The 18,148-nt window shown below is 40.2% G+C and overlaps 1 protein-coding gene across 1 annotated transcript in view; it reads left to right on the forward strand.

Annotated features, from left to right (window-relative positions):
* DNAH3 (dynein axonemal heavy chain 3) overlaps nucleotides 1-18,148 on the forward strand; it is a 107,556-nt gene that overhangs the window by 33,073 nt on the left and 56,335 nt on the right. Inside the window, exons 21-28 of the mRNA XM_073362223.1 lie at nucleotides 1,685-1,799; nucleotides 2,437-2,553; nucleotides 5,788-5,967; nucleotides 7,115-7,251; nucleotides 8,006-8,207; nucleotides 9,622-9,714; nucleotides 10,048-10,158; nucleotides 11,754-11,868. Coding sequence (XP_073218324.1) covers nucleotides 1,685-1,799; nucleotides 2,437-2,553; nucleotides 5,788-5,967; nucleotides 7,115-7,251; nucleotides 8,006-8,207; nucleotides 9,622-9,714; nucleotides 10,048-10,158; nucleotides 11,754-11,868 — 1,070 coding nt within the window. The remainder of the gene's footprint in view (nucleotides 1-1,684; nucleotides 1,800-2,436; nucleotides 2,554-5,787; nucleotides 5,968-7,114; nucleotides 7,252-8,005; nucleotides 8,208-9,621; nucleotides 9,715-10,047; nucleotides 10,159-11,753; nucleotides 11,869-18,148) is intronic.

Genomic DNA, 18,148 nt, shown 5'->3' on the forward strand with positions numbered 1-18,148 from the left:
TTTAAGGCCTTTCAAATTTTCACTGCTGAACTTTATCTACTAAGGATGGCATTTTCAAAAGAGCCTAAAGAGCACAAGCCCCACTGAAAAACAATGGGACTTGTGTTTCTAAATTACTTAAATTCAATTCACAATCCTCCCCCCCTCAAATCTCTACAAAGCTTTAATTTACAACCAAGCAGCAGCATTATATCATAGTGATTATCAGCAATAACTTGATTAGTTTGAAAATATAAAAAAAAATCCTTGAAATATATGCATATGCACTGTGGGGGAATAGCAGATGGAGCGGTGATTCTGGAATGGCCAGAAAATGTCTAGGTTATCAGTGAATTATGCAGGTAATTCCTAAGAAGAGACAATAAAACATTCACCACACTGTCATGTATTTGTCTTTGCCACATATGTTACAGTAAAACTATTTTAGACAGTTTTAAAACATATTTTTGGTACTATTTTTATTACATTCTGTATCTCTGAAGTCAGGTACCTCGATACCCAGTGTCCATCTTTCAGGAATTATTGGCCTGTTTTCTAGTTACCAAAATTGGGTATATGCTTAACTTAACTTAGATTGTAGGCTCTTTTGGGCATGGGCTGTGTTTTTCTTCTGTGTTTGTATAGCACCTAGCACAATGGGATCCTGGTCTTTAGGCACTACCATAATAAATATTTTTTTTTATTATGAATTAAGAAATATATGTGAAACATGCATTTAACTGACCACTTTTGTATGCAAATACTGGGCTGTAATACATGGACACTTCAATGGTATGTGCAAGTCTGTAATTTTTCTCACATGTTTTCTCACCTAATTGCCTTTTTCCTTCCTGCATTGGAAGATTACTCTCATTCATTCATTCATTCTCCTGCTTGTGGAGTGTAGAGTACACACTTTATAGCCCCAGTTTCCAGAGAGCCCAGTTTCCTGCTCTATGTTAAGGCTGAGGCAGGTGACATCAGAAGCCATGACATCCCTCCAGCATTTTGGCAAAGCCGTCCACAATGTCTTCCCCTCCAGCTTGTGTTGGATCAAACACATATGGCATATGGAGCAGATAGCCAAGCTATCTGAGCCAATATTGAGTCACTTGGGAAGACACTAGAGGCTGGTTGGTCCGGTGCCTGACATCCTCATTCGTAATGCGATGAAACCATCATATGCCTTCAATACGTCATTGCTCTTTCATCTCGAAAGCATCCATCCGGTGCATTTGCATCTCTGTGGTGGCCCAGGTTTCAGAGCCATACAAAAAAACAGAAGCCACTGCTGCTTTACAGATCTTCATCTTACTCTGAAACTCAGACCTCAGTGGTTCAGGAGTCAAGTTAGCGATCAGTATTACCCCAAAGAGCCACAGTAGTGTGAATTCATTGTTTCATTCACAGCAAAATGATTGACCAAGTATTATTTTATCAACTACAATTGTTTAATAACATAGTAAAAGCATCCTGATTGGTTAATAACTCAGATTAGTTAATAATTAAATGACAAAGTGTTTTAATATCATGTGCTGCAAAGAGCCACAGGAGACACATTAATGAGCCACTTGTGGCTCATGAGTTTCAGTCTGAGTATCAGTGCTCTAAATGATATTTATTTATTCACAATCTTTTCCTTTTTCTCTTTAGAGTGTTGAGGGTTTTTTGCAATGTAGCTAAACCAAATTTCATTTTAATCTAGACTGGAGCCTATTGGAGCAGCAGCCAGTAAAGAATATTCATTAGAGAAATCCATGGACAAAATGAAATCGGAATGGACCAACATAAGCTTCAGTTTTGTGAAGTACAGGGACACTGTGAGTATACATCAAACTAACAAATGTGTTGTTAAGTAGAATGGGTCTGAGTCTGCCTCACACTGATTCAGCAAAATAGTGGAATTATTCCTGATTTACAGTGGTATAACTAACTGAGAGGAGGAGAATCAGGCCCAACAGACCATGTGAAGTTACCAAACTATCTATTTTAGGTACTTATATGGCTTCCAATGTCATAGTATCTGAGCATTTCATAATCTTTGACATATTTATCCTCACAGCATCCTTAGGAGGTAGGGAAGTGGTGTTATCCCTATTTTACAGATGGGGAACTTAGGCAAAGAGAGATTAAGTGACTTGCTCAAGGATGCAAAGGAAGTCTGTGGTAGAGCAGGGAACTGAATCCGACTCTCTTTGAGTCCCAGGCTAGCACCCCAACCACTGGACCATCCTTCTTTCCCAACTAAGGTAGCGTCTCTGTGGACATTTTGGAAATAGGGGCATACAGCAGAGATACAGTCCATCTCTTCTGGTATGTTACAGGTGCTCATTTGCTTCCATCCACACCTTACAAAGACGGGGAATTACAGGCTAAATTTTTGGGAGTAAAATAGTTTTAAGATCAATGAATCAGAACAACTGTCATTTGCCTTAACAAAGTCTGATATATTTACAGAATACGAGTATCCTGTCAGCAGTTGATGATGTCCAACTTTTGCTTGATGATCACATAGTTAAAACGCAGACTATGTGTGGCTCTCCATTCATCAAACCGATAGAAACTGAATGCCGGGTAAGGAGAAGCTGGTTTGACTGAGTTAATACGTCTCTCATAATATGCTTTTCTCAAGTGGTTTGTGGTATTTTGGCATGAGAAGATGTTAAAATATAAGCTTGAGCTGTTTCTAAAGAACTCAAATATTCATACTGTATTTTCAAAGAACGATGAGCTACTGGTTTCCAAAGAAGCATATGCAAAGCTTGCCAATATGCTGAAGGAAACAGTAATAACAAGCCAGTCACTATATGCATGTTTTTTGAGTTGTTTTATATTTTAGGAATAGGTCAGTTGCTTTAAACAAATTCTGCTAAATTGTGTAATGAGATGCAGCTCTGTCATTTGTGAGAAATAATATATTTGTAATCTTTTGGCATTACCATAAGATTTTCAAAGTTATTCTACCTGTTGGTCCACCACTCCATACAGATATGATTTTATGGTAAGCTGATGAAACAAATCCCTCCTACAAGTAATTCATTGATGAAAAGAGGAGTTAAATATAATGATTTCCCTAAAGGAAGCTTCCACAGAAAACAGACTTTTCCCATCAATATTTGATGGTAATTTGAAGGCTGTTCTAACCTAATTCTCATGACTTGTCAACACTTCTAAACCTTTAATTCCATCCATTCCTTAGGACATTGGCCGTGATCCTAGCAAGAGCTGAGGGCAGAGGGAGCAAATGCTACTTTAATTTATAGCTACCTGTAACAGTCCCCAAGGGGCTGTATGGCAGCTGGAGATTGCTGAAACACAATACAATCTGGCCACACCTCTTCCATTAATACATTCCTGGCATACCCTTTACAAAGGGATCTGTGAGAGGGTTTGGCAAGGAAAGAGGGCCCAGTCCTCCTCTTCTTACTGAGGGCTTGTCTACACTTACATTTTATAGGTTTCAGAGTAACAGCCGTGTTAGTCTGTATTCGCAAAAAGAAAAGGAGTACTTGTGGCACCTTAGAGACTAACCAATTTATTAGAGCATAAGCTTTCGTGAGCTACAGCTCACTTCCTCAGATGCATATCGTGGAAACTGCAGCAGGCTTTATATATACACAGAGAATATGAAACAATACCTACTCCCACCCCACTGTCCTGCTGGTAATAGCTTATCTAAAGTGATCATCAGGTGGGCCATTTCCAGCACAAATCCAGGTTTTCTCACCCTCCACCCCCCCACACACAAATTCACTCTCCTGCTGGTGATAGCCCATCCAAAGTGACAACTCTTTACACAATGTGCATGACAATCAAGTTGGGCTATTTCCTGCACAAATCCAGGTTTTCTCACATCCCCCCCACCCCCATACACACACAAACTCACTCTCCTGCTGGTAATAGCTCATCCAAACTGACCACTCTTCAAGTTTAAATCCAAGTTAAACCAGAACATCTGGGGGGGGGGGGGGGTAGGAAAAAACAAGAGGAAACAGGCTACCTTGCATAATGACTTAGCCACTCCCAGTCTCTATTTAAGCCTAAATTAATAGTATCCAATTTGCAAATGAATTCCAATTCAGCAGTTTCTCGCTGGAGTCTGGATTTGAAGTTTTTTTGTTTTAAGATAGCGACCTTCATGTCTGTGATTGCGTGACCAGAGAGATTGAAGTGTTCTCCGACTGGTTTATGAATGTTATAATTCTTGACATCTGATATGTGTCCATTTATTCTTTTACGTAGAGACTGTCCAGTTTGACCAATGTATATGGCAGAGGGGCATTGCTGGCACATGATGGCATATATCACATTGGTGGATGTGCAGGTGAACGAGCCTCTGATAGTGTGGCTGATGTTATTAGGCCCTGTGATGGTGTCCCCTGAATAGATATGTGGGCACAATTGGCAACGGGCTTTGTTGCAAGGATAAGTTCCTGGGTTAGTGGTTCTGTTGTGTGGTATGTGGTTGTTGGTGAGTATTTGCTTCAGGTTGCGGCGCTAAGGTGCCACAAGTACTCCTTTTCTTTTTACATTTTATAAAGCTTTAACTTGCTGGCTCGGGGGGTGAATTTGAGCACTTTAAAGGAAATGTGAGCGCTTTAAAGCGCTAGTGTGGACAGACTCTGAGCGCTGGGAGACCTCTCTCCCAGCACTCACGTGTGACCACACTCACACTTCAAAGCACTGCTGCAGGAGCTCTCCCGCGGCAGCGCTTTGAAGTTTCTAGTGTGGACGTAGCCACAGGCAATGCACCCATTGACTTCAGTGAACAATTTGGCTGTCAGCAGTGTAATACTGGGTCAAAGTTAATGAATATTCAGATATTTATTGTGGGTGTGGAGCAAAATTCAGAAGATCTCTGTGTTTCTCCATTCTTTTTAAACTACGTCATTGGTTTTCATAAAGACTCATTTTGAGTGTGTAAAATAATGTGCTACTCTGCCCACATGGCTTGTGTCATTTCATTGTCAAAATTATTTCAGGGGGTTTTATCTGATACAAGAGACTGATTATTTTTGCAGCAATCAAAGGGATATTAGTCCTTAAATTACAATTTCATTATAGTTTGCGATGTTATCATAGCCATGCTGGTCCCAGGGTATGAGAGAGACAAGTATGGGTGAAGTAGTATCTATTACTGGACCATCTTTTATTGGAAATACAGTATTCTAAAGATTGCCCTGGAAAACTCATATGCCTCCTTTGATGTGGCTGTTGAGTTCTTTTTGTAAATGTACGTATTTGTTACTTAAAGGAGTTAACTGAACTTTAACTTGGCTGCCTAGTAAGGGTAAAAATAGAGGTATGTTGTACAAACAAAAAAGAATCCATTTATAGAGAGTATCTCTGAGCACGTCTAGAGGCAGTCACTCATGACGAAGAACAATACTTTCATCCAGAGGTTTGAAACGGTGGTGTTTATCTCCTGAAATGAACTAACTTACAGTCAAACAGACAAAAAGTCCAATCTTGTGACCTTACTTACATGAGTAGTCCTTCTTCACACAAGTAGTGCCAATGGGACTGCTCATGTGAGTAAGGAATAAACACATGAGTGAAAGATGCATGATCAGCCAGCCCATGATTTTTTTTTTGTAAGTAGTTCTTTCATGCAAGAGTATAATATTACAGGAAAAGTTCTTAAGTTGGTTTGTGTTCAATCTCATATATACTGATAATGAAGAACTGTAACAGAGAAAATATTGCATTAAAATAATCCGATATTTTACCCTCTGTTTATTCTGCTACTCAATGTACAATTTAAAACAATTGTTTGCAGACCATACATGTTAAATGTTCTGTTTACAGGCATGGGAAGAGAAGCTTGTTTCAATGCAAGATATTTTAGATAGCTGGTTAAAATGCCAGGCAACATGGCTTTACCTGGAACCAATTTTTAGTTCAGAAGACATTATAGCTCAAATGCCAGAAGAGGGCAGAAAGTTTGGAATAGTAGACGCTTGCTGGAAAGACATCATGACACAAACAGTAAGTATTTGCATTTAATAAAGTGCAATTTATGTTTGTTTATATTTCATCAAATTAGTTTTAAGTAAGATAATTTGTCTGCTTATCCAGAGTCAGAGATTCAGATTTCAGTCACTGGAACATGGAACACAGAGCCCAAAACACTGTTAATGCCTAGTCTTTTAGCAAAAATGGTAGGTAAGATTACCTACCCTTTTGAGATTTCTGTAGAATCTAGACACCACATAATAAATTACCGCTGATCCTTTCACATTAAAAGGAGTAATAGCAGAGAGCAAACACAACTCTGAGGACAAGCACAGAAGAGGATAAACGTAGGGTGCTAAAGGTGCATTTCATAGGACTTGCACTCCTATTTGTGAATGAACAAATTACTATAAACTGGCCATCATTAGGCTTGAAATTAGACAAAGGTTTCTAACCATCAGAGGAGTGAAGTTCTGAAACAAGGTAAACAGTGCAGGCAAAAAAACCTAACTGGCTTCAAGACTGATCTTGATAAGTTTATGGAGGGGATGGTATGATGGGACTGCCTATGATAGCATGTGGCCCATCAGCTGGGAATTTTTCGCCTTCCTCTGCAGCGTGGGGCACGTGTCACTTATACTGTAAATGGTAAATTTTCTGTAACTTTAAGTCTTTAATCCATGATTTGAGGACTTCAGTAACTCAGCTGGAGGTTAGGGGTCTATTTCAGGAGTGGGTGGGGTTCTGTGGCTTGCAATGTGCAGGAGGTCAGACTAGATGGTCATGATGGTCTCTTCTGAACTTAATGTCTATGAATCTGTGACTGCTGAAAGCCCAAGACATAGCTGAATGTCCATACAAATAGTGATTTGCTCTCCAAATCAGTATATGTTTGAAAAGATAGTAATACCTGTGGATGTGATCCTATAAATTTTTCACAGGTTACAATATTGTTGGTATTGTTTAATCTCGACAAAGCAGTGGTCTTAAACAGCAATAACTGTCAAATACTGCATATATATTTTCCTCATTTGAAGACATTCAACAACCAAAGCAGTTTCCATGCTCTGTAACATATTCTGTAGCCTTCGTTATCACCAAATAAAAATAAAATGAAACAAACTGACAAACCAAATGTGAACTTTTTAGCTGTTTCTACACTGTGTTTCTTTTTATAAAGGTGAAAGACACCAGGGTACTTGTAGCAACTGAGCAATCCAGGATGTTGGAGAGGCTTCAAGAAGCAAATGTTCTCTTAGATGATATCCAGAAGGGGCTGAATACTTATTTGGAGAAGAAAAGATTATTTTTCTCACGGTAAATCGATTAACAGGTTCAACTTAGAGCAGCAAGAACCATAAAGAGATTCTAATGCTCTCTTTGAAATAATTTTTATTGAGTTGCGTGACTTGTAGTTGTCACAGAACACAGTTCTGTGCAGCAAAAAATGACAACCTATTTCCCTTTCTAGACATGTAGCCCAGATTCCCTGTTCCAGCTGAGCTATGCTTGGCCCAAGATTTGAGTGGGTGGGGAGGCCAAGGTGTCTTAGTACAGCAGGAACCTGCAGTGGAAAATACATCAATTACAGTGTATTTTCAGGAGAACATGCCATCTTCAGCAGTTGATTGCAACCCCCCCGCCATCATTCTATCGGGCATGCCCTACTCAGCTGCACAGAGGTGAAGTCCCATGTAATTGTCCCAGAGGGTCTAAAGATGACTAGGTGATGGTGGAGAACAGGCTGTGTGGCTAACTTTACAGTGTGCATGGCTGTCCCCCAAACCTGATTAGATTTCTTTCTCCCCTCTGTTTTGCATAAGGGGATGAATGTGACAACTGGCATGTAAAAAGGTGTAATAGTTTTATAACTTTTAAATCTGCTCCATAAGTCCAAATATCAAAGACTCACATGAACCCAGAAGTTCTTGAGAATAGTGCATTCCCCAAATCAGAGCAGGTAACTTCCCTTTTGTGATAAGTCTTTCTTACTTTAAGAGTTAGATCAAATCCAGCTTCTCAGATGATGGTTTCATGTCTGAAAAGTGCATGTGCATTTTCTTTTCAATAGGTTCTTTTTCCTGTCTAATGATGAGCTGCTTGAGATTTTATCAGAAACCAAAGATCCCCTTCGAGTACAGCCACATTTAAAGAAATGTTTTGAGGGAATCTCTACATTAGAGTTTACAGAAGATCTCGAAATCACAGGAATGATCAGTTCAGAGAAAGAAATGGTTCCTTTCATACAGAAAATCTACCCAGTGAAAGCAAAAGTAATTTTTTTCCTGTTATGACATTACATGAATAGTTGGCGGTAAAGGTTGTGCTTTTGGGGAAATGAGCTTTAAAATACCAAGACCCGATTTTTAAAGGCATTTAGTTGTCTAAAAATGCAGATAGGTGCCTGCTGGGAGTTTTAAAAAGGAGTTAGGCACTTGGGCGGAGTTGAAAATTCTGTAGGTGCCTATCTGCAACTTCAGGCATCTAAATACCTTTAAAAATTGGCACTTAGAACATAACTAAGATACCACATCACAATGGAAACAAGGAATGAATGAAAATATTAAAGGTACCAGTATAGGATTGCAGCCTAGCCTTATGGTCAAAAGGTGGCACAGTGGAGGTAGCAGCATGTAACAAGTTGAAGAAACACTCTGCCTTCCTCCTGGCAAGAAGGCACACATGAGGCCAGAGTACAGAGAACACTGCTGCTGTGCTGCATTGTCCCTGGGGGGCTAGGGGTGGCCAAAGGCTGTGTGACACAGGAGGGAGGCGTGGCCAGCGTGGAGAATGGCATGAAAACACAGGGAAGGCCTTGTGAATCTCAGACTATCCCTCATCATCGCTGTTCCTGCCCCACAACAATAGCAGCATGGCTCAAACAGCTGCCTTGTCATTAGCGACTATCCTCAATCCCAGTGTGGCCACAGCCCCTTTGGGGATGCAGGGAGGTGACAGACTGAGAGGAGTTACTGTTGTTGCTAAGACCAACAGTAACTTGCACTATAAACTATGTAATAAGGCACGCTGTTATAAAATGAATTAGATGGATGAAATTCCCTGACCTGTGTTATCCAGGAGGTAGGACTAGATGATCTAAAGGTCTCTTCTGGCCTTACCATTTGTGAACCTGTATGTTTTGTAGAAACTTGCCATAATGAGTGGCTGATTCCTCTGCCTCTCCTTGGCCATGCCCCACTAAATTGTATGGAGCTGAATTGCTACGTAGCAGTCATGAACAGGGGTAAAAAGTACAGGGTGAAAGATAGGGGATATTCTATTTAGCAACCTTTTAACCACATCTTTCAGGAGCAATGTGTTCACTGGTGTTATGGCCATGTTGCATTTACCTCCCAGAGCTGCATTTACACTACCTGGATGTATGGACACCACGCTGCCCCTTCAGATGCACGGCTCAGGCAGTTCACATGGCTTATTTTTCTGTATGCACTGTTTTGCTGCAGGCATGCCTTCATTGTGTACACCAGTGCTTGTGCCTCTATTTGGAGGCTGTCCACCCGTTTTCTTCCTTACCACCAGAGCAGAAAAAGGCATGAGTCAGCCTTTATGCTTTAAGCCTAATATATTCGAAGGTTTACTCCAGTGTGAAATTTGCTCTTTAAATGCCATTTAATCACAAATTTTATTTGGTGTATTTTCACTCTCCTCTCTTGTTCTTGTTTTAAGGGCATGGTAGAGAAATGGCTTTTGCAAGTAGAGGAAATGATGCTGGCCAGCATAAGACAAGTTATTCAAGATGGCATTGGAGGATATGTTCAAGTAATTATTCATCTCTTGCTTCTGTATCAATAAGTTACAGCATAAAGTAATTAACATAAAGTAACCTGCACATGTACAGGGCTCAAACTCTCCTTTACCACCATGTTAGGTTTTAAACTAAGTAGAATCCTGTTGTGCCAATTCAGCAGCATCCATTAAAAGTCCCATATCTAATTTCCTTGAAGGAAAATTAATGAAGTTCTCAGTGTTGAGTGCCATTTATTTTATAAATCAGATTTAAAAGCATTAGGGAAAATAGATTTTGTTATTGACAAAGCCTAGTGCATACACATCATTTTCTCTATCTCAAGTGTGATTATTTTTTTTTAAAAGGTTCCCCGAAATAAGTGGGTACTTCAGTGGCCTGGACAGGTGGTTATTTGTGTTTCATCCATCTACTGGACAAAGGAAGTGTCCGAAGCTATGCGATCAGGAACTTTACTTGTAAGGTTTTCTTGTAAATTCTTTCAATTAATCAAAGATTAAATTATGATATTAAGAAGAACTCTAACAAAGTGACTGCATTTTTGAAAGCATAAATTCTGACTTTTCTACTTAAGTTAAATCGTGGCAGAATATCCTTTAACTCAGAGCGCTTGGCAATTTCCACTTTTCTTATTCACTTTTGTTGTTTGTCTGCTTTGTTTTCTCTTTTTACTTTGCATTCAGTCATGCTGTATATTTGTCTTATGTCTCAGCAGCAGCTATTTCTCTATCATTATGGACACTGATTTTGATTTCATTTATACTGGTGCAAATCAGAAGTAACTCCATTGAAGCAAGTTGCAGACTCTTATTCATAGAGCTTTGCAAGTGTGAACAGAAGAATCAAACAAAAGTTGCAAACTATGACCAGAACTTATAAATAGTTACTCCTCTATGTATGCTTATCCCCTAGTATGTTTACGTGCCTAGTCATGTGAGAACTACACACATGAGTAGCTGTTTGCAGGATCAGGTGATTACACAGCTTTTGTGGCTGCTAGCTTCTCGGTAGGATAAAGGTGCATCAGCTAGGTTTGGTAGTTGAATGTTATTCTTCCCATAAGTATTTTCAATTCATCCATCATCACCATGGTCTTATGTATTACCCCATTCGGGACTGACCCAAAGTACACTAAATAACGGAAAGACCTCCTGTTGACTTCAATGGACTTTTGATTGGACCCTAGTAGAGTTGGATGAATACTGCAACCTTTTTTTCCTGTGATTATTTACATGAAATTTTAAAGAAATTTGCTTCAACTGTATGCCCCTTCTTTGATCACGTTCTGGAGCTACTCTAGCAAATGAGTCTACTGGTAGGGATTTTCATGAAAACAGAAAATTTTTAAATAGTTACTGCAGCAGAGACCAGATTCTGATGCTTGTACTCATCCACTCAAGACACAGAAACTACCTTGGCTTCAATTAAGCTATGCTGATTTACTGCAGCTGAGGATCTGAACCCATATGCCCAGTCAAAACAGGCTGAATTTAAAATGCTTGCAAAAAAAATATCATCAGTGATCCATGGACCAAAATTATTAGTAGAAACTGTTGGGCAAAATAATTTGAAATAAAGAGTAAATTCAGGAAAATATTACATTTGCTGAATAACTATTTATTACAAGTAAAAACAACGAGGAGTCCTTGAAGTGGGTTATAGCCCACGAAAGCTTATGCCCAAATAAATTTGTTAGGACTCCTTGTTGTTTTTACTGATACAGACTAACATGGCTAACCCTCTGAAACCTTTTTATTACAAGAAATTTCATCCAGCTTTAGACAATAGAGAGAGCATGCATATCTCCTGGTACAGAGACTTGGCATTTGATTTAGGGAGAAATAAATGGCTTCCATTTCAGACTACAAAACCCTTCTGAGTAGTTATGATGAAATAAAATGGCAGTATATGAAGGAGACTCTTAAATGTTTGCATAGTGCCATTACTGAACTGCCTCATTTGGTTGAAAGAGTTTGTTCTAATGACTGTTCTGGGAGTTTAGGAGCTATTTGCTACAGCTTACCATTAATACTCACATTTCGTTCCGTAACAGGAATTCTTGGAGAAGAGCAACCAACAAATTGGAGAAATTGTTCAGTTAGTGAGAGGAAAGCTGTCCACTGGTGCCCGTCTGACTCTTGGGGCTCTCACTGTCATTGATGTGCATGGTAAATGCGTGATTATTACTTCTCTCCTTACATTCCAGGCAGAACTGCTACCATTAACTGAAGCAAATTATCTGCAACAGGTAGCTGGGGTGCTTCCCCAAGCTAAAGTTACGCCCTGGAGAATTAGTTAAAGGATTATATTAATTATTTTCAGTTGCTAATTCACATGAGACAAAAGCTAGTTGTAAATGCCGGCTTTAGGCATGAGCAAGATAACTAATGATTTGAGCATGTAGCCTGAGCAATTCAGAGCAAACTTTGTGGGATGCCTAATTTCAATGCCTCTTAGCTGGGGCGCCATTTCAGGTTTAGGGGGGAGGGCGCAACTTTAACCATGATTCCTGGGGCTACTTAGACACTTGAAAACTCTAGTTTTTTTGGCAGATAATTTAGCAATTAGCTGAGAGGAGCCCTGTATCTAATTCCTTTATAAGAGAAAGAAAATTAAATAAATATTAGACCCACTCAGCTCTAATAACATGTTCTGACATCTTGTGGCAAGTCACCTAAGGGACACTGGTTAGGTTTAGAATGTTAATGTATATTCTTACTTTATTACTAACTCTGTAGAGAGAGAGACCCCATCAGGACGGCTGGGTTCTATCCCAGTTCTGGGAGGAGAGTGAGGTCTAGTGGGAAACAGCAGTGAGCAGATACATCTGGGTTCTATATAAGAACATCAAAATGGTCATACTGGGTAAGACCAATGGTCCATCTAGCCCAGTATCCTGTCTTCCAACAGTGGTCAATGCCAGGTGCCCCGGGGGGAATGAACAGAACAGGTAATTATCTAGTTGCCCTGTTGCCCGCTCCCAGCTTCTGGAAAACAGAGGCGAGGGACATGCAGAACATGGTGTTGGATCCCTACCCACCCTGGCTAATAGTCATTGCTGGACCTATCCTCCATGAACTTATCTAGATCTTATTGGAACCCTGTTATAGTTTTGGCCTTCACAACATCCCCTGGCAAAGAGTTCCACATGTTGACTGTGAAGAAATACTTTTTTTTGCTTGTTTTAAATCTGCTGCCTATTAATTTTCTTTGGTGACCCCTGGTTCTTGCGTTATGTGAAGGAGTAAATAACATTTCCCTATTCAATTTTTCCACACCATTCATGATTTTATAGCCCTCTATCACCCCTTAGTAGGGCTGGCTCCAGGCACCAGCGAACCAAGGAGGTGCCTAAGGCGACAAATGTGAAGGGCGGCAGGATGTCGGGCTCTGGGGCGGCAATAGGCCCTCGGCGGTGGTGGGAATTTGGCGGCCGCTCTGTCACATTGCGGCGATTCGGGGCTCTGGGGCGGCAATAGGGCCTCGCGCTTGGCGGCAATTCAGCGGTGGGAACGCGACTCTTCTTCGGTCGCCGGCAACAATTCGGCAGCTGCACCATCACTCCGCCTCCATGTTCGGCGGGCAGGATTCCATCTCCCTGTTCCGCGGCAAGTTTTGTGGGTTTTTTTTGCCGCTTGGGGCAGCAAAAACGCTGGAGCCGGCCCTGCCGTTTAGTCATCTCTTTTCCAAGCTGAAAAGTCCCAGTCTTTTTAGTCTCTCCTCATACAGAAGGTGTTTCTATACCCCTAATCATTTATGTTGCCCTTCTCTGTACAGTTTCCAAATCCAATATATCTTTTTTGAGATGGGGTGACCAAATCTTCACACTCTATTCAATATGTTGGTGTACCGTGGATTTATATAGAGCTAACATGATATTTTTTTCTTACTATCTGTCCCTTTCCTAATGATTTCCAATATTTTGTTAGATTTTTTAAATTGCAATTGCACATTGAGCAGATGTTTTCAGAGAACTATCCACAATGACTCCAAGATCTCTTTACTGATGGGTTCAGCTAATTTAGACCCCATCATTTATATGTGTAGTTGGATTATATTTTGCCAAGTGCATTACTTTGCATTTATCAACATTAAATTTCTTCTGCCATTTTGTTGCCCACTCACCCAGTTTTGTGAGATCTCTTTGTAATTCTTCACAGTCTGCTTTGGACTTAACTAACTTGAGTAATTTTGTATTATCTGCAAATTTTACCACATCACTGAGTACCCCTTTTTCCAGATCATATATGAATATGTTGAATAGGACTGGTCCCAGTACAGACCCCTGAGGGAAACCACTATTTACCTCTCTCCATTCTCACCTTTTATTTCTACCCTTTGTGTCCTGTCTTTTAACTGAAGTGCCTGGCAGTGCTTTCAGGATCATCTAATGATCCTTAATTTACTTTAATGATAAGCCTTTTGTTATCTTAGTCACCTTGCCCAATAGTTCTCAAACTTTTGTACTGGTGACCCCTTTCACGTAGCAAATTTCTGAGTGTGACCCCCCCCATATAAATTAAAAACACATTTTTATATATTTAACACCATTATAAATGCTGGATGCAAAGCGGGCTTTAGGGTGAAGGCTGACACCTCACGACCCCCCATGTAATAACCTCGCGACCCCCTGTGGGGTCTCAACCACCAGTTTGAGAACCCCTGACCTTGCCTCTGTTTATAAACAAACTCCCTGCCCCAAAGGCTATGCTGCTCCCAGCTTCCGAACTCATCACATATCACACTCAAGCTGTTGCAGTTAAGAGCTCTGTCTGGGGCTAGGGTGAGTAGGCCTCCCCTACGAAACTTGGGGCGGGGGGCTAGAGCCCTTCCCTGCCCCCGCTAAATGGTGTCCCTGTCTCTTATACCAATCTCCCTTCCCCTTCCAACAGCAGAACTGATGGGGGAGGCAACTCAGCTTCAGGGGGAACAGTGGGCTGGATTTTCCAGTCCAGTGTGCTACCGTGCACTACTCAAGTGGGGCAGAGTGGTTGTATTCTGTCCGGAGGTGGCCCGTTGAGAATTCCCTTTGCATGTGGGAATTCTCCACGGGTGTCAAACTGGCAGGAGCAGCATAGCTGCCTTCTGTACTAGTTGCCCTCCTACCTCTGGTGTAGGGAAAAGGAGGTGGCACTGTGGGGACTGGGAGAGGGTATGCTGGAGTAGAACTCTGCTACACCCATCCTTCACCAGCATACGTCAGAGCATCTCCTTAGGTAGAGCAGAATAAGGGAGCTGCAACTGGCTCCCTGATGGCTCCTAGCCTCACTTCTGTACTAAGTAGAGCTCTGGCCCAGGGGACCCTGAAAGGGTAAGGCTGGTCCCAGTGAAATGTTACAGTTACAAATACATTGATAGAGATGTATAAACAAGTATTATAGTGATAACCAGGGATCCTAGAAATCCATTTGCCATGGAAAAATGTGGATTTTGCATTTTTACAGAGAATCTTTAGTTTTATATTGTGGCTGCTAGGGAAACTAAAGTTCAGCGTTTCATTTTATTTATGGAAAAACTTGGATTTTTATGTTTTTTTGTTGGAGAATTTTGGGTTTTTTAATCACAGAAGACTAGGATCCCTGGTGATGACATGCATGGTTCAACAGTAAGGTGTGGTTTGGGTTAGCTGTTAATCATCAGTTGCTATTTCACTGTTCAGTCAACTCTACAGTATGGTGCCTGTCCAGTTTTTTATGGTTTTTTTTTTTTCCATTTTGAGATTCTGGCCTAAACACTGGTACTAATCCTTCTTTTTTCTGTTTAACCAAGGATAAATTTGAACTGGATTCCAAGAAAGAAATGCAGCACAGCTGTTGAGAAATATAGTATTGCTAAATGTGATATTACAACTGTAACTGAAAAAGCCTAATTCTGTGCTACATGTCCTTCCATAAAAATATTCTTTTAACCCCATTAAATTTCTATTTATGTTGCTAGACCATCTCCTTCAGGAAAAGAGCAATCACTTCCCTTTTTAAATTAACAAATAATGTTAAGACTACATTGTGTTGGAAAAAACTAAGCACCTTTATTCTTGGATGCTTGCAACTTCTGCTGAAGTTCTCTTCAATTACTCAGCTCTATGTAACTTTGACCTACTAAACTTGTTTATTGTGTTATTACAACATACAAGGAAATGGAGAGCAACAAGAATCAGATTCTTTAAATTACTATTTAAACACCAAAGTTAATGGAACTCTGCCAGTTTATAACATCTCCATACTTTTAGGACAAAATTCCGGACTTGCCTGGCTTATAGGTCACAGCAGGAATCAGCCTTTAGTCAGGATTTTGACCCTACCATCTTGAATGTAACCTCGGCCACTGCTTTTGGTGAGGCTTTACAACACTCATGCCCACCTGATTTCATCACAGAATAACACAAGCATGTAGGGACAAAATCAGAAAGCTGAGGCACCAAATGAATTACATCTAGCAAGGGACATAAAAGAGAATAAGAAGAGGTTCTATAAATACATTAGGATCAAGAGAAAGATGAGAGAAAGCATAGGTTCTCTACTTAGTGGAGGAAGGAGAACTAATAACAGACAACATCAAGAAGGGGGAGGCGTTTAATGCCTATTTTGCTTCAGTCTCACTAAAATGGTTAATTATGGCTAGATGCATAACAATTAATATAACAACAAGGGGGAAGGAACACAAGCCAAAATAGGGAAAGTCCAGATTAAAGAGTATTTAGATAATTTAGATGTATTCAAGTTGACACGGCCTGATGAAATTCACACTTGGTCACATAAGAAACTAACTGAGGCAATCTTGGAACTGTGAGCAATTATTTTTGAGAACTCAGAGAATGAGTGAGGTCCCAGAGGACTAGTGAAGGGCACACATAGTACCTGTCTTTAAAAAGGGGAATAAAGAGGACCCAGGGAATTATAGACCCGTCTATCTGTCAATATCTGGACAGATACTGGAACAAATTATTAAACAATCAATTTGCAAGCACTGAGAGGATTATAGGTTTAGAAGGAATAGCCAGCATGGATTTATCAAGAACAAATCATCCCAAAGCAACCTAATTTCCTTCTTTGACAGGGTTACTAGCCTACTGGATAGCAAGGAAAGCTGTAGATATAAAATATCTTGATTTTAGTAAGGCCTTTGACACAGGTCCACATGACATTTTCAGAAGCAAACTAGGGAAACGTGGTCTAGATGAAATTACTATAAAGTGAGTATACAACTGGTTGAAAGAGCATATTCAAAGGGTAGTTATCAATGGTTTTCTGTCAACCTGGGGGGATGTATGGAGAGATGTATCTAATGGAGTTCCGCAGGGGTCAGTCCTGGGTCTGGTACTATTTAATATTTTTATTAATGACTTGGATAATGGAGAGGAGAGTATGCTTATAAAATTTGTGGATGACACCAATCTAGGAGGAGCTGCAATCCCTTTGGAAGACAGGATTAGACTTCAAAATGACCTTGGCAAATTGGAGAATCGATCCAAAATTAACAAGATGAAATTCAGAAAAAACACCTAGGAAGCAAAAATTAAATGAACAATTACAAAATAGGGGATAACTGGCTAGGCAGTAATACTGCAGTAAAGGATCAGGGTTATAGTGGATCACAAATTAAAGCTGAGTCAACAATGTGATGCAGTTGTAAAAACGGTGAGTGTCATTCTGGGGTGTATTAACAGGAGTGTAAAATGTAAGTCACAGGAGGTAATTGTCCTGCTTTGCTTGGCACTGGTAAGGCCTCAGCTGGAGTATTATGTCCAGTTTTGGGTGCCCCACTTTTAGAAAGTTATGGACAAATTGGAGAGAGTCTAGAGGAGATCAACAAAAATGAATAAAGGTTTAGAAAACCTGACTTATAAGGGAAGGTTAAAAAAAACTGGGTATCTTTAGTCTTGGGAAAAGAAGACTGAGGAGGGAACTCATAACAGTCTTCTAATATGTTAAGGGCTGTTATAAAGAGGATGGTGATCAATTTTTCTCCATTCCACTGAAGGTAGGACAGGAAGTAGTCAGAGTAATATGCAGCAAGGGAAATTTAGGTTAGGAAAAAATTTCTAACTATATGGATAATTAAGCAGTGGAATAGGCTTCCAAAGGAGGTTGTGGAATCCCCATCACTGGAGGTTTCTAAAAACAGATTAGACAAACACCTGTCAGGGATAGTCTAGGTTTATTTAGTCCAGCCTTAATGCAAGGGGCTGGACTAACTGACCTCTCAATGTCCCTTCCAGTTGTACATTTCTAAGATTCTGTCATTAAAAAATAGTGCTTCTGATTGTTAACCCTAGGCAAACCTAGATAAAAACCAGTTTACAGTTCCTGACATTGCTCTGCAAGTAGCCTGTGTGACACACAATTTTGCTTTTCAGCAGTATAGTTGCTAGCAGAGACCCAGAAATGTAAGGAAACCTAATGATAGTATATATGCAATAATATGTGATGCCAGTAGGAGTTCCAAGTG

This window comes from Lepidochelys kempii, chromosome 10 (genome assembly GCF_965140265.1).
Source record: "Lepidochelys kempii isolate rLepKem1 chromosome 10, rLepKem1.hap2, whole genome shotgun sequence".
In the NCBI taxonomy this organism is placed as follows: Eukaryota; Metazoa; Chordata; order Testudines; family Cheloniidae; genus Lepidochelys; species Lepidochelys kempii.